The 20039-nt window shown below is 38.9% G+C and overlaps 1 protein-coding gene across 1 annotated transcript; it reads right to left on the bottom strand.

The window, feature by feature from the left end:
- Window positions 1-8220: 8220 nt before the first annotated feature.
- Window positions 8221-10730, bottom strand: msc (musculin (activated B-cell factor-1)). The gene is made up of 2 exons (XM_080194883.1): window positions 10293-10730; window positions 8221-8307 (listed from the first exon to the last, which is right to left on the bottom strand). The coding sequence occupies exons 1-2, from the start codon at window positions 10728-10730 to the stop codon at window positions 8221-8223; spliced, it is 525 nt and encodes a 174-aa protein (XP_080051009.1).
- Window positions 10731-20039: the final 9309 nt, after the last annotated feature.

Raw genomic sequence — 20039 nt, 5'->3', positions numbered from 1 at the left:
GAACAGCCTTTAATGCTCGAGGTGAATTTAAGGAACTATTTGAAAACTCTCAAAATTACTGCTTGGTGAAACAGGGATGTGGGAATCCATTCAAGCTGGGGCAAACTGCACTTTTTGCTAAAAGGACCATAATCCTGTGCAGAACAGTGACTGATAAGAATAAAAAGGCAAATCAATTTCTGTGCTTTAAAATGTGAGTTGTCAGTGAAGAAAAAGTGATGTTTAATGACTAATGCTTTTAGTCATTTATTGCAGTAAAAGTTTTTAAATGGGGAATCACATCATTCCATTCTTTCATCTATCAACTGGAAGTTTAAATATCTTTTTAAAAAATTTTTGTCTGTATGGGGATCATTGCATTCGTCCCACTTTGCCTTCCCAATTGTTTTTTGACACCTCTCCTAATCTTCTTGTGTCCTCCCTTATCATGTATTCCTCTGTTGTCTATGTTTTATTTTATTCATTCATGGGACATGGGCATCTCTGTCTGGCCAGCATTTATTGTCCATCCCTAGTTGCCCTTGAGAAAGTGATGGTATGCTGCCTTCTTGAATCATTGCAGTCCATGTTCTGTGGGTTGACCCACAATTCCAGAATTCCTGGAGGGAATTCCAGGATTTTGACCCAGCGACTATGAAGGAACGGTGATGTATTTCCAAGTCAGGATGGCAAGTGGCTTGGAGGGGAATTTGCTGGTGGTGGGTGTTCCCATTTATCTGCTGCCCTTGTACTTCTAGATGGAAGTGGTCATGGGTTTGAAAGATGTTGTACAAAGATCTTTGGTAAATTGCTGCCGTGCATCTTGTTGATAGTACACACTGCTACTACTGAGAGTTGGTGGTGGAGGGATTGAATGTTTGTTTGTAAATGTGGTGCCAATCAAGCGGGCTGCTTTGTCCTGGATGGTGTCAAACTTCTTGAAAGTTGTTGGAGCTGCACCCATCCAGGCATGTGGGCAGTATTCTATCACACTCCTGCCTTGTGGATGGTGGATAGGCGTTGGGGAGTCAGGAGGTGAGTTACTCGCCACAGTATTCCTAGCCTCTGACCTGTTCTTGTAGCCACTGTCTTTATGTGGTGAGTCCAGTTGAGTTACTGCTCAATGATAACCCCAAGGATGTTGACAGTGGGGGATTCAATGATGGTTACACCATTAAATGTCAAGAGGCAGTGGTTAGAGTGTCTCTTATTGGTGATGGTCATTGCCTGGCATTTATGTGGCACGAATGTTACTTGCCACTTGTCAGCTCAAATTTTCCAGATCTTGATCCATTTGAACATGGACTTCTTCAGTATCTGAGGAGTCAAGAATTTGTTCTGAACATTGTGCAATTATCGGTGAACATCCCCACTTTTGACCTTATGATGGAGGGGAAGTCATTGATGAACATAAGAAATAGGCGCAGGAGTAGGCCATCTAGCGCTTCGAGCCTGCCCCACCATTCAATAAGATCATGGCTGACCTGAAGTGAATCAGTTCCACTCTCCCGCTTTCTCCCCATAACCCTTAATTCCCTTGTCTATCAGAAATCTTTCTACCATTGGTTTAAATATATTCAATGAGGTAAGCTCCACCACTTCAATGGGCAGAGAATTCCAGAGATTCACCACCCTTTGAATGAAAAAGTTTCTCCTCACCTCCATTCTAAACTGCACCACCCCCCCCCTTATCTTGAGGCTGTGCCTCTAGTTCTGCTATCCTTTCTAAGCAGGAAGAATCTTTCTACCTCTACCCTATCCATCCCCTTCATTATCTTGTAAGTCTCTATAAGATCCCTGCTCAGCCTTCTAAACTCTAACGAGTACAGATCCAGTCTATTCAGTCTCTCTTCATAACCTAACCCCCTCATCTCCAGTATCAGCCTGGTGAACTTTCTCTGTACTCCCTCCAAGGCTAATATCCTTTCACAAATACGGGGACCAAAACTGCACACAGTACTCCAGTTGCGGCCTCACCAGTGCCCTGTACAGTTGCAGCAAGACCTCCCTGCTTTTATATTCTATCCCCCTCGCTATAAAGGCCAGCATTCCATTCGCCTTCTTGATCACCTGCTGCACCTGCAGGCTGGGATTTTGCGACTCATGCACAAGGACCCCCAGGTCCCTCTGCACTGTAGCATGCTGCAGCTTTTCACCTTTTAAATTAATAATCCCTCCTACTATTATTTCTACCAAAGTGGATAACCTCACATTTGCTAACGTTATACTCCATCTGCCAGGTCCTCGCCCATTCGCTTAGTCTATCCAGATCTCTCTGCAGACTTTCCGTACCCTCCATGCAATTCGCTTTTCCACTCATCTTCGCGTCATCAGCAAATTTCATCACCCTACACTCAGCCCCCTCTCCAGCTGAAGATTGTTGGGCTTGGAAACCACCCTGAAGGACTCCTGCAGAGATGTCCTGGAGTTGAGATGACTGACCCTCCACGACCACAACCATCTTCCTATGTACCAGGTATGATTCCAACCAGCAGAGGTTTGCCCCCGATACCCATTGGTTCCAGTTTGGCTTGAGCTCCTTGATGCCACACTCGGTCGAAAGCGCCTTGATGTCAAGGGGTCTCACTCTGACCTCATCCCTTTCCTGACCATCAATTATTCTTATGTCTTTATTCGTACAGGAAGCTTTTCTGGTGCTTAGTCTAGTCTGTTCTTTTCTTTTGGTGAATGTATTTTTCCTGCATTTTGTTGAATACCGTTTTAAATGTTTTCCATTGTTATTCCACATTTTTCTTTGCCAATACTGTTGTTCATTTTATTTTTCCAAATTCCATTCTTATCCCCTTAAAATCAGCTTTTGTCCAATCTATTGGCTTTTTTCATATGGATGTCCCTGTCTATCACCATCTTAAAGCAGGTTATATTATTATTGCTACAGCCTGGTTAATTGCCCATTATTAGCTCCAATATCAAGTTACACATATGGTAGGAACTCCATTCCCTTACTCCCTTTAGCTGGCTAATTCTTTTGTCCAGTTAATCGGGATAGTTGAAATTCCCAATGATTATTATTCTTTGTGTTTTATTCATTCCTCTAATTTGTATATTTTCCTTTTTAACCTCCCTTCCACTATTAGTATGATTGTTTATGATTTTTTACTTCCATCCAAATGAATTCAATTTTTGTCTTGCTAACAGCCTGTAGGATCTTTTCAGAGGCCTATGTACCATGCTGGCTTTATCATGAGAGATTTGTCTTTATTAATTACAGCTCAGCAAATACAAAGAACTCACAGAGACAGTAATTCAGTTTGAAGATGTAGCTTCTTGCCCTGGTCTCATCCACGCACCTAGGAGAACAATTTGGGGAAGCCAAATTATTCTACATTGCATTGTTATCAGTGTTGCAATTACACATTTTTCAAAAATCATTTGCCCACCTCTTTTGCTCATCCTAGCCAGACACGAACCAATCATTTTAGTATGAATCATCTACCTTGGTCAATAACATTCTACTCACTGGCATTATGAGAATACATAGATCTGTAGAGTCCAAAAGTTCTTGCCCATTATCGATTTAGAAACTCCCTTATCAGGAAAATTGAATTATTCTATTAATGCTACTGTCTGGGAAGCTTGTACTTTTATAAAGCCCACATTAATAAGAGAGGTTTTTTTTTGTTTATTTCAGTAGCTGTAGGAAAGTGGTTCTTTACATTCAGCTCTATTCCATCATGCCTGAGAGTGTCATTAGCCAAGGTGTATGCTTTAATACAGAATATAATACGTTTTCAACAAAATACCTGTTTAAATTTGCTAACAGTGGCAATGTGTGTTTCTGTGTAAATTGAACTTTTTTTTTATTCCAGGCACTTTGTATTTTCTCCATACTATATTCACTCTAAATTCTTGATCTATTAGTCTTTTTAGTCCAAGGTTCTCCTAATCCCTCTAACACAGCCACATCCTTTTTATCAGCTGCCTTATTATTGTCCCTAAGAAATACAACTGCTTCACCTCCTTGAAATTTTAATTGCCAATCCTGATTTTTTTCTGGTAATTTCTCAGTAATGCTTCCTATGTTTGATTCCTCTCAACCAAATGGTTGACCATGTAGTGAAATGGTTTTAGGGAAATTAATGGGATTGAAGGCAGACAAATTAGCAGGTGTGATAAGCTGCATCCCTGAAAATTAACTCTGTCAGAGACTTGGTATAGACTAGATGGGCTGGGAATCGAACCCTGGTCCCTGGTGTTGTGAGGCAGCAGTGCCAATCATTGTGCCACCATGCTGCCCACAATGAGGAAGATGGGTTCACATTATTGTATTTGATGATCAGTCATGATTGTAATAAATGAAGGCGAAGGCTTGAAGGGCAGAATGGTTTATTCCTGCTTTTATTTTCTATGAATGTTTCTATGTAACTCATGATTACCTCCAACTCCTCTAGTTTATAGTGGACATATGTTTATCACTGTACTGATAGACTTACTCATTTTTAATAGGATTTCCTCTCAATTTATGTCTAGCCATTTTTTAAGGGTGGCATTATAGATTTTTGGTCACTCCCATTAATCAAGGGATTTGGGGATCAGGTAGGGAAGTGGAATTGAAACCAAGATCAGCCATGATCATGTTGAATGTTGGATCAGGCTCAACAGGCTGTCTAGTCTACTCCTGCTCCTATTTCCTGTCTTGCGTTCTTTATAAGCCCCGTTCTGTAACTCAGTTTATTCCCTTGCCATCAATATTTTTCCCTTGTTATATTCTTTTCTATGCTCTCCTACCCTGCTTTGTTTATATTTAGACTGATTTCTTCTCTTATACATTCATCACCCAAACTTGCTAGTTTAAAGTCTTTTCCATCTCTTTATTCATCCTGTCTGCTAGGACAAGGGTGTCATCCCAGTTCAGGTGGAGCCCATCCCATTGGTACAGCTCTTTCCTATCGGAGAATCGGTGCCACCACTTTAGCCACATGTTAATTCTTCTGGCCTATCTGTGTCTATGCCAATTTTTACATTAGCCATGGGATCCTCCTTTTTATTTCAGTGCCTAACTTCTGATACTCCTGTGGTAGGATCCCCTCCCTGTTCCTATTTATGTCATTTGTTCTGACGTGAACCACAACAACTAGATTTACCACTTCCCTTTCCAATTGTTCTGAAATATTCCTTACCCTGGTACTCAACAGGAACCACACTGTTCAGGATTCTTGTCCTTGGCTTCAGAAGACACTAACTATCCTCCTAATCCTGGAGTCTCCTATTTCTACCATTTAATTTCTATTCTGTTCTTTTCTCAATGCTCCATCCCTTTCCAGTTACCTTCTGAGCCACAAACTTTGATCTGCAATGAGACTGTCTCCTGCAGTCTTCCTCCTTGTCCTCACAAATAGCGAGTACATTGCACCTGATGGATAGGACCAGTGTCTTCAAGACTTTCTTCTCAACCTCCCCTAAATCCCCTCTATCCTGTTTCATTTCAGTCACATCCACCCTTTCCTGAACCTGTGCTTTTCTCCAGGGTGTGACAGTTTTCTAGGTAAAACTGTTCAGAAATGTGTCCTCTGACTTGGTGAGATTTCAGATAGAGGCACCTCCTGCAGCCATGTATGCTTTGCATAATTTCATCATCCACAAACTCCCATATTTTGCAACCCCAAAGCTGAACATGCTCTGCCATATGTTAGACAGCTTTGTTGTATTAGTTAATTAAGGTGAAGTTTATCTTTAGTTTCTGGATTGCTAATTAATTTACATTGCAGCTGTCACCTTACAGAAAGGAAAAGTTACTTCTAGGGATCAGTTTGCACTTTCCCCTGAGGAACTCGCACAACCCTGATATCTGTTCCTATTGCAAAAACTATTACCTGCAATGCATAAATTGAATATCATGTCATTTTACATTGAAAACTACTAATTTTGATCATTGTAGATTCACTCATACCTCATTCGGTTATTTATTTTGTAGTCACAAAGTAAACAATGTACCTTTCTAAAAAAAATTATGCTGTCATATAATTTAACTGTATTGTTTCCATATTAAATTATATGAATCATCTCAATGATGGGTCATGATGAAGTATTTTAAGTAAGTTTAGAAGAAAACAAATTTTATGGTGTACCATCCAGTGGTTAACTTATGTGATTAATTAATTCAAACACTTATCAAATAAGACCAAGAAACACAATGTTTGCAAATACATTTTATTATCTGAAACCTGTAACATTATTTATTGTACAGAACCACTCAGAGCAAATTAATTTAGGATTCTATTGTGGATTAATGTTTTCTTTAACTTTAATTAAAATGAAAGCCGAATAAAAAATAGGCTGCAAATTGTTTGTTCAATTGTTGACTCCTTCACCGGCTTATTCGATACCTGCTTGCTAATGGTACGCTATTGCACAGTAAGAAGTCTCACAACACCAGGTTAAAGTCTAACAGGTTGTTCTGGTAGCAAAGCAAAGCTTTCGGGGCTTTGCCCCTTTGTCAGGTGAGTGGCTATTATGCATGAAGTGTTGAGATACAAAAAACTACTTGAAATTTGGAATGTTATATTAACTGCAGTGTATTAAAGTTGGTGGCCATGTAAATATTTTAGATGTTGCTAGTTCTACTTTCCATTAAAACTTGAGTCGAAAGCCACGTTCTTATTGCTCACTGCCATTCGAATGAATGAAGCTGAGGAATCCAAGGCTCTTAGAATAGGTTGTGAAATTCAGGTTTCTGGAGTTTTAGGAACCAGTTTTAACTCTGTGTACGTGAATGGGTTTTAAGTGAGGTACAATTTGGTCCTGAACGTCAGATATACTTTAATGATTCATTTTAAAAATGATAAGCTACTTTGCTCCTTTCATTCATTCAAATATGAATCCAGCTGGCCACAATGGTTTTTAATAACCCTATTGTTTGGCAGGCCTTTATTCCATCTGATACAGCACAAAGCTGGTATATATTTGAGACAACTTCACAGTTATTTATTTGCCCATTTTATGTGGTAAAATGAAATATAAAGGTATAGGGTGATAGACCACATACTATGCATAATGTTGTGGTATCTGAAAGAAAACAATTCATTCTCAGGGTTTGGGAATCACTAGCAATGGCAAAGGCAGCATTTAACCCTAGTGAGCATTAAGGTGGTGCTGGGTGAAGTCCTTGTACACTCCTTATGGTGAATGCATTCCCTGGTGTTGTTTGATAGAGAGTTCCAGGATTTTGGTCCATTGACAATGAAGCATTGATGATGTGAAGCCAGATTGGAATAGACAACAAATGGTGGGGAACATGGAAAAAGATGGTATTTCCAAGTCGCAGATTTGGGAGGTGCTAAGCAAGTTGCTGCAGTTCATTTTGTAGATAATACACATTTATTTCATCATAAAAATTCACCAGAACTGAACTAAATATTTATACAAAACTAGAAATAAAATAATCAGTCAAGTTTCAAAACTAAAAGGTAGTTCCACCAACTGGGGCCACCTTCGTTAAGATGGAACGGGACTATACGTTTGGATATCTGAGTTAACATTTCCACAGGAATGTAGGAATTGAAGAGAACAACCTTAAATGCATTGCTCTTTTCAATATAAAATCCTCCAGTAACTAACATTTTGATGTTAAACATGTAAAGTGCTATTGTTTCCGCTTATAAAAATTATTTTTCAAATAAAGCTACAGCGAAAACCGTTTTTCATAAAAAAACCCAAAATGTACATTTTAAAGAATAAAGCATAACCACATAAAATAAGGCTGAAGACGCGTGAGGGACACGCAAAATACCAATTTGTAACAAAGTATCCACTCTGCAAGACACAAGATTGTAAAAATAACTCTGCAATACTGTTGGAAAGCGGTTTCTCCCTTCTGCTTATTGTGGTCATTATTTTACAATTTTTATATCGCTAGATAACATTGCTAGTTCCCTAAATTATTATTTGTTTTAATACTGAATGTGCTTTCAGTGCGTGAAGGGCAACATGTTGGGGCCTGACCCTATGCTGTGTAACGGAACGTGCATACTTGGTCCATATTGTGTGTCCATTGTATATCTTCAGCAGCCCTCTGGAAGATCCTGCTACGGCAGCGACAGTGCATCTTTTCCCACTCCCTCACCCACTCTTAATGCCGTGAGTCAGAGCTTTGTCCTGCAAAGCATGCAGTTAAAACACGATTTTTTTCAAAAAAAGGGAGACGTGATGGGCTGCTGACACTTCCTATTGGGACTGAAACCCACTCATGAAGGGAGTTGAAGTGGGCGTTGGCTGGTACTGCTAGACTGTAGTCCCACACAGTCTGGCCGTTGCAGCGAGGTCTTTGCTGTCTACATCTGATCTTCCCGAAACCACGAAAGGCCAGGTCTGAAATGTGAAATATGAAGGTTGAAATAATATACACATGGCCCTGAATGACAGAGAGCGAAGAACAATTTACTTCCCACTGCCCCGCAAACGCTATCAATTAGGCAATGCCTTTCTAAATTTTTGCTTCAGATTTTGAACTCAGTTCCATCAATTCTGCATCAAGTAACACCCGAAAGGGACACAGAAAATCAATCCCATACAACATGCAATAAACTTAATACAGAAAATAATTGTCGGAACTGCTGTGGCTTGGCTATCATCTAGCGGCAGATTTGAACGGTGAAACGGACCTTTGGTAATCGGGCTAACAGCCAGAAAAGGATGCTGCGATGTCCACATCCATTCATAAATTCTAAGACCATCATATTAAAATTACCAACCATTTCTTGGTTATATGGTGTTACACGATTGGAAATACACAAACATTTATTAAAGATATCTTGTAAATAATGAAACCTGCGGAGATATCAAACTGTTCTCTGGAAGATAAAAGTCTAAAAGCGAATTGTTTGCTTTTGAACTAAGGACTTTTAAATATTTCATCTTGAGTCGCAACTGAAGACGTTTCAGTAATGCTCCGTATTTTGAGTCTGACCTTTCGAATGCAACTTTTAAAAGTGTGTTCCAGACCCAGAATGAGACATTGAAACTCTCCTTCAGAAATTTGAGAAATGCTGCCTGCAGGATTTAATATTTGAAGTAGTATTATCCCTTTTCCCCCAAATATTACCGGACTTGAAGAAATCTCTTCAATAACACTAGCTTCCTGTAAACATCCCAATCGAATCGAAATGCAGGAAGTGTTTTCCTCCACCAGTTCCAAAACAATGTCGATCCTTTAAGATCCGTACTTACAAGATGCAGCTGTCCCACTCAGTCCCAGTGACTACCCCTGAGAATGACTCAGCTATTAACCGTGTAGAAGACACGGTTCTGGGACATTGGATGTTGTATTTTCAATCTATATACAATGGTATTAGCTCACAAAATAGCCCTTTTTAAAATGAATAAGTATTTATGTAAAAGGGAAATAAAGGCAAGTTAAACATTATTTGGAAGTTGAAGTACTTTATCTCGCCATTTAAAGAAAATAACAAAAGGTCTAATCTTTTAAAGGATTACCATGGAAAATTATCTAAATAGTAACTATCAAAATATAAGAAACTACTGGATAATTTGCGTTTGAATAGTTGCCATTTTCGGAGTTGACAGCGAACGAAATCTGTCTCCAGATCTAGTCAACGTAATAACTAACTAACATAACATAACTAACCATGTTATCTGAATGATATCTGCCACTGAAGCCTGACGTTTCTTATCTTCAAATACCCCCACAGAGAACATTTCTCAAACGTTGGTCGCGGCGTATTGGCAAAACATTCCCGAAGGTGTCCACTTTGTTTTCTCGAGTTTTGTGGAAAGGTGAGGTTTGTGTGGGACAGCTCGAATTTGTTTCATAACTTTGTGCAACTAATATCATCCCAGATGAGTTCTGGAATTGTGTCAACAGATTTATACGTCCGTTATTTTTAGTTAAGTTTTGGGAGTGTTGTGTAGCTGGTAAAGGCGCACCTGTCTGTTTTCTAAGATTGGCCACCAGCTAAGAATATATGGCGATTGGTCAGTGGAGTTTCCTCTTTGTGGTGGAATGTAGAAGCGCGTGGAATCTTGGAAGCAGGTCCGGCGCAAAATAATTGATGGGAAGTTATTTATTACAGCAGCACTTATATCGAATGGCATAAAATAGTCAGTTCTTTGCAAAGTACAACATCTACGTCTAAAAGTATATTTATGTTGTGGCTAGTTATTAACTTAGTGCTGATATTGATTTTAGCCAGGTTGTAAATAAGAAAATGGATCGTATAGAACACTATAACACTCCCGTGTCGATCTTGAATACTATTTACGCTTTATGCACTGAGGTCGTTATAAAAATAGATTCCCACTAATTTCTGATTTACGGAGCATCCGCATTTTCTTACCAGATTTACCGGATGGACGAATCCGTTTTCATATTTATCATTTGCTAAGATTTGCCTTAAATGTGCGATGTAACTGGCTGCCAGTCTGAGCGTGTCCAGTTTGGAGAGTTTGGTATCTGATGGCACCCAGGGAAGGCTAGTTTTTAATCTGGAGAAGGCTTTGCTCAGCACTCTCATCCTGGCTCTCTCTCTAGCATTGGCAGCGTTCCTCTGCGATTGTTTCCCTTCCTTGCCCAGCTTGGCTAGTTGCTTTTTCCTGATACTCCCTCGCCTCTTTCTCTTGGAGCCGCTGTCAGAACTCGATTCGTCGGTGTTTTCAGCCGAGATGTAGAATTCAGTGTCGTTGGACTCGTGTTTGAAGCCGTTACACTGGAGATGGATTCCCTGCAATTCTATTTCCCGCATGTCCTCAGTGTCACTGACAGATCCAGTAGACATGGCACCAATCCTCTGGAAAACTGAAATGAACCTCAAATGAAAAGGGCTCCCCCCTCAAATTTGTTAAATACTAAAGACAGACGCAAAAAGTTCCTTTGTCGGAAAAATAGACCCCACCCCCAGTGGCTTTGACGGCTTCTCATGTCATTTTTTAAACAGGAAGTATCTGGATCTAACCATTCAAAGACGGGATTAGCAAACACTGACAGTCATATCCCACAAATACACGAAGAAAAAGAGTTTTCTTGCGTGCTTATTGTTTCAGGTTATTAAAGACCGGTCAACAAACCCCCGATCCTTACATTTACTTCTGGAGTCTGAACTTCCAGTTGACACTGAGATATTCACTTCAATGGTATGCGCCATCTGAGTTGGGATTGAATTGGAAGCCTTCAATCAATCGGTTTAAAGTAGTGTAATTAAATGGTTCATTCAGAGAAGAGGTGAATGCTACCGTAACAGTTTAAAAATAAATCAGATACCTCCCCTTCATTTGTTTTTTTTTAATCATTTGTAAAGTATATGGATAAAGATACCTCATCAAGTAAATGGAACAATTAATTAAATAGGAACAATTTAATCTCAATGAATGAAACATATATTTTGCATTAATTAAACATATATTTTGCATTAATTATCTTCAATTACTAGCCATTAAATTATAGGACAAAAGCTGGAATCTGAAACCAAAGGAGAAAATGCTGGAAAATCTCAGCAGGTCTGGCAGCATCTGTAAGGTGAGAAAAGAGCTGACGTTTCGAAGCTTTGACAAAGGGTCATTTGGACTCGAAACGTCAGCTCTTTTCTCAAATTTTAGGACAGCATTGTACCTGTCCAATCCTAAACAAGTCAAACTCCATTTAGAATCTTTGATATTTATCAGTATGTAACTTGCTATATTTTCCCGAAAAAAATGTCTCCATGACTAAAGAATCGCAGCTTTAATTACCGTCAAGTAATAACGAATTTGGGACAACATTAATCAAACGCAAAAATGGTTTACCCTAAATTATTTGTAGTTCTTTAATGTAATTCTTCGTTTCGTTGTTTTCTGAATAAACCCCTGTCCTGCTTGTATTGATGTGATTTCTGTTTTGCATGTTCTACTGTTTGATGTCTTAGGCTTACACATTTCGCTTATATTCCTTCAATATTAATTCATGTCTCTACAATGCTAAAGGTGAGATCAAGAAATTACCACCAATCTCATTCTGCAACATTATTTATTAAGACTTGTGATTAATATTTTATTTAACAAGTTTGACATACCTTGTGTGTAGCACGCGCACTATTATTGTACGGAAATACAAATGCATCTAATTGAACATGAGGAAGAAAGATGCAACATATTGTCTTGTTTAAAGCGTTGCAACGTATTTTATTATCTAAATGCATGACATTTATTTCTGAAGATTTGAAAATGTTGGCAGACCCCTGATTGTTTGTGCAGGTGTGTTCTGAAGCGACCTTTTCCTGGAGATTTATGGCAGAATTGATTGATTTTGTAAACAGTTGTAGAGATCCTATCGAGTCCAGAACGAATTCGAATCTTACTTTCGTATGTTGGGTTTTCTTCAATAACCGGCCGCTGGGACAGTACAGGACTCTGGCCACATCTCTGGCGGCGAACGGAACCAAAGAGTGCCATCACAAGGACCTATTAGAGGAGAGGGAACAAGTCCCTTCAATTAATCATCGTGTGGAAATGGAAACACACTCTCCTCTCCCCCGCCCCCCGGTCCCCAGAGTAAAGGAGACCTTATTGGTTTCTACGGTTTTAACTAGGAAACCTTTTTGACCTAATACTGGAAATGGTAATATCCGGATAATTTATATGACAACAGAAATAATGGATTATACTTTATGTGAGTCGACTACATTCACAAAATGAATCACCTCACTTTTAAAAATGGTCAGTTTATGAAAGAAACGAAAGAAAACACTCTTTATACGGTATGTTCATCTAGTGTGAGTTATATAAAAAAAAGGCTTCTGTTAGAGAACTTGGTGCAGAAACTTGTTTCGGATTAAATTATTATTGCGAGAAGTTTGATGACGATAGATCTATTTGAAACAAAGCCTATGTAGACTTGGGTGAATGTGTGCACAAAGGTAAAACTAATCAAACTCGTAACAATTTATTGACAAAGTACTTTTCGCATGTACTTCACAGACATTTTCTCGGGTGCACGGCTACTTTTGATAGTGACAGCTTTTTCTCTATTAACATTTTGTCTGAAAGGGGCAGAGATTAAAACACCACAAATTGCGAACATTCCGAAGCAAACGTGAGAATGGGAACTCTCCATTGACCAAGGAAATCAATGAATGACTTAATATCGCAAAATGCTGGATGCTGCGTCTGCCCCACGTTTTTCAGATTCAGTTACATCTACCGAGACAAAGTCTTAAGAAAGCAGAAAATCGATTGGTCCAGGGTCTCCAGTGAGGTCAAGCTTGCTTTTCTAGGGACATAGGTATGGATAAATACTCCAGAGGCTAACTTCTAAACAAACTGCAGCCCCCCACTAATTACACCCAAGCACTCTAACCTGCTACACGTGGACCTAAAGCATGTCCACGCCGGCAATTCCTGTTCACCAATCTGTTGCAGAGGATAAATTAAACGGTTTAAATTTAAATAAGTGACAGTTACACAATCACTCCATTTCTATCAGAAATTTGTAATTTACAAGAATGACGCCTGGATTAAGCCATAGATATTTCGGACGAATATACAAACTAAAGATCATTCTCAGGTTTTAAGGATGATCGGAAATTGCGAATGAAAAGCTGACCACACAGAATGTTGAACTATAAACGAATTTTGTTATTGCATGTGATGCCGGCGAACTAACAACACCTAGAGGGTTGGACTGTTTGCAAAGCTACGGAGCTGTTTAGTGTCATTAGAAAGATCTATTTAGATTTATTTCCTTATAGCGTGAATATTGTACAATAGTGCACACGGAAACGTATCAAATTAACCAAATCAGGTTTCAATGTGTAACAAGTAAAAATTTGTTATACTAATGCAAAAATTATGAATTATAAAATACATTTTAATAATAAAATAATAAAAATATAAATTATAACATTATAGAATAAAAAAAGTTTCAATAACCCCAAATCATTCCCACCGCCTTGCTCTTCCCAGAGTCCTGTGCGTTCCTCTTCATATAATTTCCCCTTAAAACCTATGATGCTGTGTGCCTGGATCATTGCCTATGCTGCGAAGCCATATTTAAAATATTAGCTATTTTCTACCGATAGTCTTTTCCACTAACTCCTATCCCCCAAAAAACTCAAAACGTTTTTTCTTCAAATTTTGAACTTTATGCACTTCGCTGCTCCAATGGAAATAGCGAAATAGATGCAGCAACAAAAGCGCCTTATCTGAAAATCATTCTTATGAATCTATCCTGTGCTAAAATCAGACTTGTAATCTGTGTGTCTGTATTCATTGTAAGGAGAACGGCATAGGAATAACATTTCATCATTATACCAAATATATTGCAGAAGGTTTAGTTTGAATTGGATGTGTGGTGTCCTTTTAAACATTGATATGGTAATCCAAAAAAGGTTGCAATTGCTCAGAAAATTACACCATGTCTCAACAAAAGACACTCCAAGCGTCTTTTTTCCATTTCTCGGCCAAATAAGACGACACCAGTGATATTTCACATTGGTTCGAAGATACTGATTACTGCTTTTGACAAAAACACATTAGCGTTTATAAGTGGCACGTTACAGTCTGCACCCTCGCTGCTCTGTAAATCGAGCAGGAAGAGGAACATCATAATGCAGACATTCGATGTAATGATGAAGAAAGTTCATTTGCATTGAAAAAAATTATTCTTCAGCTAACAATTATCTAACGGAACATTGATGCCATCAATTATATGTTTAGTGCTGTAAAGGTCTGAGTAACGAGAGACGACGTTCAAATTCCAATCCCATTAGAATCGTGTCCAAACTCGGAGAAACGATCAGAAGGGGTTTCAATGACTTCCTCTGAGCCTTCAGCCATTGGGATAGCGATCTAACCATCCAGCCATGTGCCAATTGTTAATCTACTCCTGTAGATTTTGTTGCAGTGAGGGAAAACATGTCTTAAGTGTTTTGATGGCCTTTACCGTTACAAATCACTTAGCTACTGCATGTTTTATTTTAGGGCATGGTTTCTCTACGCGGTGTCATTTATGTTTTATGTGCAAATAATTTTCCGGATGTGCAGTGTTGTATCCCTATCAATTCAGATTAGCCTGGAAATACCTGAAGACTAACAGGATGACTTTCACTGAAGCTCATCTAATAATCAGGACACCTCTGTTATAAACGGGTTCGTCTTGTAGAGCAGAAGGGGTGGATAACATTATTAAGAAATGCCCTTACGGTGCTATGCAGCCAATCAGAGATCCCGAGAAATAGTGAACCCGATTCATTCAGAAACTCAAGGACTCGTCCGCGGCCTTCTAAAACCCCATGTGTACGGTACACATCTGCAAAGAAACTCAACGAGTGAGAGCAGAAACAGTCCCTACATCAGAGGGAACATAAATAGTGCGCTGAAAACCTGCAAATATTTCTACTGATGCTGCTCCCATTTTAAATGTGAAACCTGTTGACTCCACTTTCATTACTTAAACGATATCACCCAGAGTTTAATGTACAGATCACTTTACAGTCGCATGTCCATTGCTTCCCCACAATCATCACTTTTTTCAATTTGTGTGGTATAACTAGATTTCGGGAAGGGTGGAAACCGAAGGTATTTTTCTCGGGTATTAAAATGCTTTAAAATAGAAATAAAATTATACTGAAGTGACTTAATGAAGTCAATTGAGTCCAGATGATGATTGGAGATAAACTCCCACACCAATTATCTGAAATAATTTGAAAGACCCATGTTCAGAGATTGACGTCTCCTTATCTTAAAGGTTCCCTACAGAAGGAAGATAGGTTAACAGGATGGCAAATGCTGTTCCGTGTGGTAAGTTGTAAAGTACAGCATTGGATCCTGGAAGCAAAAAAAAAGGAATTATTGCTTAATTGGTAATTTTAAAATAATACAGGCATAGAGATCACTGGCGAGGGCAATGTTATTTGCCTATCTCTCGTTGTCATTAACAAGTTGGTGATGAGCTGCCTTCTTGAACTTTATAAACCCCAATGGTATAGGTGCATCCACTGTGCTGGAAAGAAGTTCCAAGGTTTTGATCCAACAACAGATAGACATATTTGGAAGATTGGATGGTGAGTCGCTCTTGGGAGGAATCTTGCAGCTAGAACTGTTCCTATGGAATTGCTGCCCTTGTTCTTCGAGGTGACAGAGAACTTGAATTTGGAAGATGCTGTCTAAGGAATCATGGTGAGTTGTTGCAATTGTAGATGGCACACACTGCTGCCACTGTGCATCAGGTGTGGAGGGAGTGAATTTTGGAAGTGGTGGATGGGGTGCCACTCATCCTGTCCTGGATGATGTCAAGCTTCTTGATGGGGTTGCACTCATCCAAGAAAGTGGAGAGTATTCCATCACACTCTTGGCTTGTGCTTTGTAGATGGTGGGCAGGTTTTATTGAGTCAGGTGGTGAGCTCCTTGTCACAGGATTCCCAGCCTCTGATCTGCTCTTGTAGCCACAGTATTTATATTGTCAGTCCAGTTCAATTTCTGGTCAATGGTAACACCCACAATGCTGGAGGGTTGGGGGGTGGGGTGGGATTCAGTGACATTAATGCCATTGTATGTAACAGGGAGATATTTGGATTCTCTTGTGTTATTGATAACATTTCCTGGTACCTGCATGGCACAAGTGTTACTTGCCACTTGTCAGCCTAAGTGTGAATGTTCCCAGGTTTTGTTGCGTACGGGCATGGACTGCTTCATCTGTGGAGTCACAAATGGTGTTGCACATTTTGTGCAGTCATCAGCTAACATCCCTATTGCTGATCTTAGGATGAAGAGAAGGTGATTAATGAAACAGCTGAAAATGGTTGGGCCTTGGATATTATCGTGAGAAACTCCTGACTTGATATCTGGGACTGAGGTTGCTGACTTCCAACAGCCACAACCATCTTTATTTGTGCCAGATATGACTGCAAACAGTGGAGAGTTTTCTCCCTGAGTCCCATTGACTTCAGTTATGCTAGGACTACTTGATGACACACTCAGTCAAGTGCAGCTTTTATGTCAAGGGCAGTCACTCTCACTTCAACTCTTGACTTTATCTCTTTTGTCTATGTTTGTACCAAGGCTGCAATGTAGTCAGGAGGAGAAAATGTAGGAGATAAAGAGGGACATTGGTACAGAAACGTGGTTCATTGAAGTAGGTAGCACATGAAGATATTCAACATTGTACTCAGAGGAATGGAATACAAAGACAAGGAGGTGATATTGAATTTGTACAAGCTATAAGTTAGCTGCTTATTAAAGAAAGGAGATAAAAACAATTGAAAAGGTATAATGTATTTTACTATTGCATTGCCAGTGATAAGTTATAAAAAAAATTTTCAGGTTGAGAAATCTAAGAACATAAGAATTCAATTATCAAGGGTTATGATGAGTTAACCAGTGCTTAACTGTTTCCATTAGTCAGCAAGTTAGGAACAATTTAAAATGAATATAAAAAGAATTGAAGGAGAATTTAAGAGAACTTTCCACCAGAAACAATTAGAATGTGGAATTTTCTGCACAAATGAGTTTTGAAGAATGACTGATTAATCTGTTTAAAATGGAATTAGCTGCTTGAAAATAAACTGCTTGAGAGATTAGGAGTCAAAAGATGAAGGGAATTCGATTTGGTGGCTTGTGTAGAGAAGAACACTGGGGGTATTTTCCGGACAAACCAAGTAAACAAACTTAAATTACATTCGGACAAAGAAAAAGGGGGCGAGAGAAGAACACTGGAATTCTAGAAGGACAGAATAAAACAAATGAAGAGATTATATTTGATGTGTAAATGGACAATTAAATGGAACCAATGGCCTGCAGCATAGAATAGAAGCAATTTATGTGCATGCTTGTCAAGCTATTGTGCAAATCTGTTATCAGCTTTCAGGCAAAGGAACCCATTAGGATAGGGCATCAATCTTCAATGCTAAACATGATACAGAGCCACCAATGTCATGATATAGAGCCACCAATGTCATTGCATTGAGGTGATGCTAAAACTGAACATGGAAAAATAAATGCAAACTGGTTCCAGGTTTTTCAGTCTAGTGTGTGAATTAATATCTGATATCTTGAACAGATTACTGAGATTGTTCCTATGTACTGAAAGTGACCCATGTTGTACGACATAAGAACATAAGAAATAGGAGCAGGAGTAGGCCATCTAGCCCTTCGAGCCTGCCCTGCCATTCAATAAGATCATGGCTGATCTGTTGTGGCTCAGTTCCACATTCCCGCCCTCTCCCCATAACCCTTAATCCCCTCGCTTATCAAAAACCCCGTAGCGCCCTTCTATTTGAAGGTTGTGTTTTCAAAATCCGGGGTCATACTCAATGCCATTCTAAGGGAGTTAGAAAATGATGGGTGAATTGTTAAATGAAGGCTCCATATGACATCATGTAGACATAAAAGATTCCGTGGGTACCATTCAAAAAAGAACACGAGACTTCTCCCATTTATCCTTCAACCATCGTCACTGAAAAAACAGATTATCATTATCTGTGCAGAGACTAGCTGATGTGTTTTTTTATATTCTAACATTGGCTACATTAAAAAAGTATTTCACTAGCTGTGAAGGCTTTGGGATGTCCAGAGGTCAGTCAGTGTGCCATATAAATGCAAGTCTTCCTTTTTATTCTATATTTAAAAAGGGCAGTGAATTAGAAAAAGGAAATTATTCATCAGTAGTTTAGCAAATTGTTAGAATGTATTAGAAAGATGTATTATATGATAATCTAGAAAGATTAGCAACTAACATGATGAGCATGGTTCGAGAACAATATAGCTTCTGGAAAGGGAGGTTCTATCTCACCTAAATTTAAAGCAAAATACTGCAGGTGTTGGAAATCAGGGTTCTGAAGAAGTGTCATACTGAAGTGTCATACTCAAAACATTAACTCTGTTTCTCTCTTCACAGATACTGAATTTATCCAACATCTTCTGTTTTTTTATTTCTGGTCCTAGCTTATCAACTTGATAGAATATTATGGGGAAGTTACATTTCCTGGTAGACATTCAGTTCATAGGTATTCAAAAGGTCTATAGTAAAGTGCCACACAAAAAAAAGAGTCATATGTGAGAATATGTGGGCAGACATTTGGCGTTATTATTATTTGGTTGAGTTTGCATAGATGGAGCATAGCTGTTAATGGTAGCAGTTTTGTGAGGGAACTGGTCACTATTGATATGTTGAATGTTTTGCTTTTCACTATCTTTATTAATTACCTGAATGAAAGCTTTGGGGAAACAGTCCAAATGTTTATGGCTGAAACTATGCTACATAAAATAATTTATAACTTAGGCTCTATATAAGTCTGGTAATGGATCTAGCAATGTGTGGGATTGGGCCCATATGTGACAGTTATCTTTTAATGTAGACAAGTGTAGCATGGTCCAACAGACTAGAAGCAATTCCAAACATATCAGTACATCAGATAAGGTTGTATGATGATGGCTGTAAAGTGAGAGAGAGTCTAAGGATTGTACTTAATAAATCATTGAGGACCCACGATTGGTGTTGGGAAGCTGTTGCAAAAGTGAATAGTGTGTTCGGATATATAGCTGAGGCAATAAATTACTCTCAGTTCAGCGTACATACTGTCCTAGTCTGGATGCACTGGCGTACTGTGTCTCATTTTGATCTGCTAACATTGTGAGGAATTATTGAGCTCTAAAGTGAGTTCCAGAAACTTATGTCAAGTTTAAGGATCTTTATCAGGACAAACTTATCAAACTGAAACATTTTATGCTGTAAAAGCGTAGACGTCAATAGGATACATTGAACATCTTTAAATTAATAAAATAATTAGATTCCTTCCAAGTGGACAGATTATTGATCTAGACAGGCAACAGAGGAAGTGGGGACAGTGAGTTAGAATAAATGATAGGACATGTCCATCAGTCACTTAGTTCTGGTCTAAATTCCTGGAATGTGCAGATAACTAAGACTTATTCAGGCTCCCCAAATTGACTCAGGAAAGATCCTGCACATGAAAGACACCTGGAGTTATAGAAGCCAGGTGGCAACGCCAGTTATTGTAGTCTTGTGGAGCTTTTCTAATTGTTTTTAGGAATCACAGAAGAATTTCCCAGGGTTGTTTGTGTAAGACTTGTCAAAAGCTTATTTCTGTGTTTTTTTT

Source organism: Carcharhinus amblyrhynchos, chromosome 8, assembly GCF_965287045.1.
Source record: "Carcharhinus amblyrhynchos chromosome 8, sCarAmb.v2.hapA, whole genome shotgun sequence".
Taxonomy (NCBI): domain Eukaryota; kingdom Metazoa; phylum Chordata; class Chondrichthyes; order Carcharhiniformes; family Carcharhinidae; genus Carcharhinus; species Carcharhinus amblyrhynchos.
This window is presented reverse-complemented; position numbering and strand designations above follow the sequence as displayed.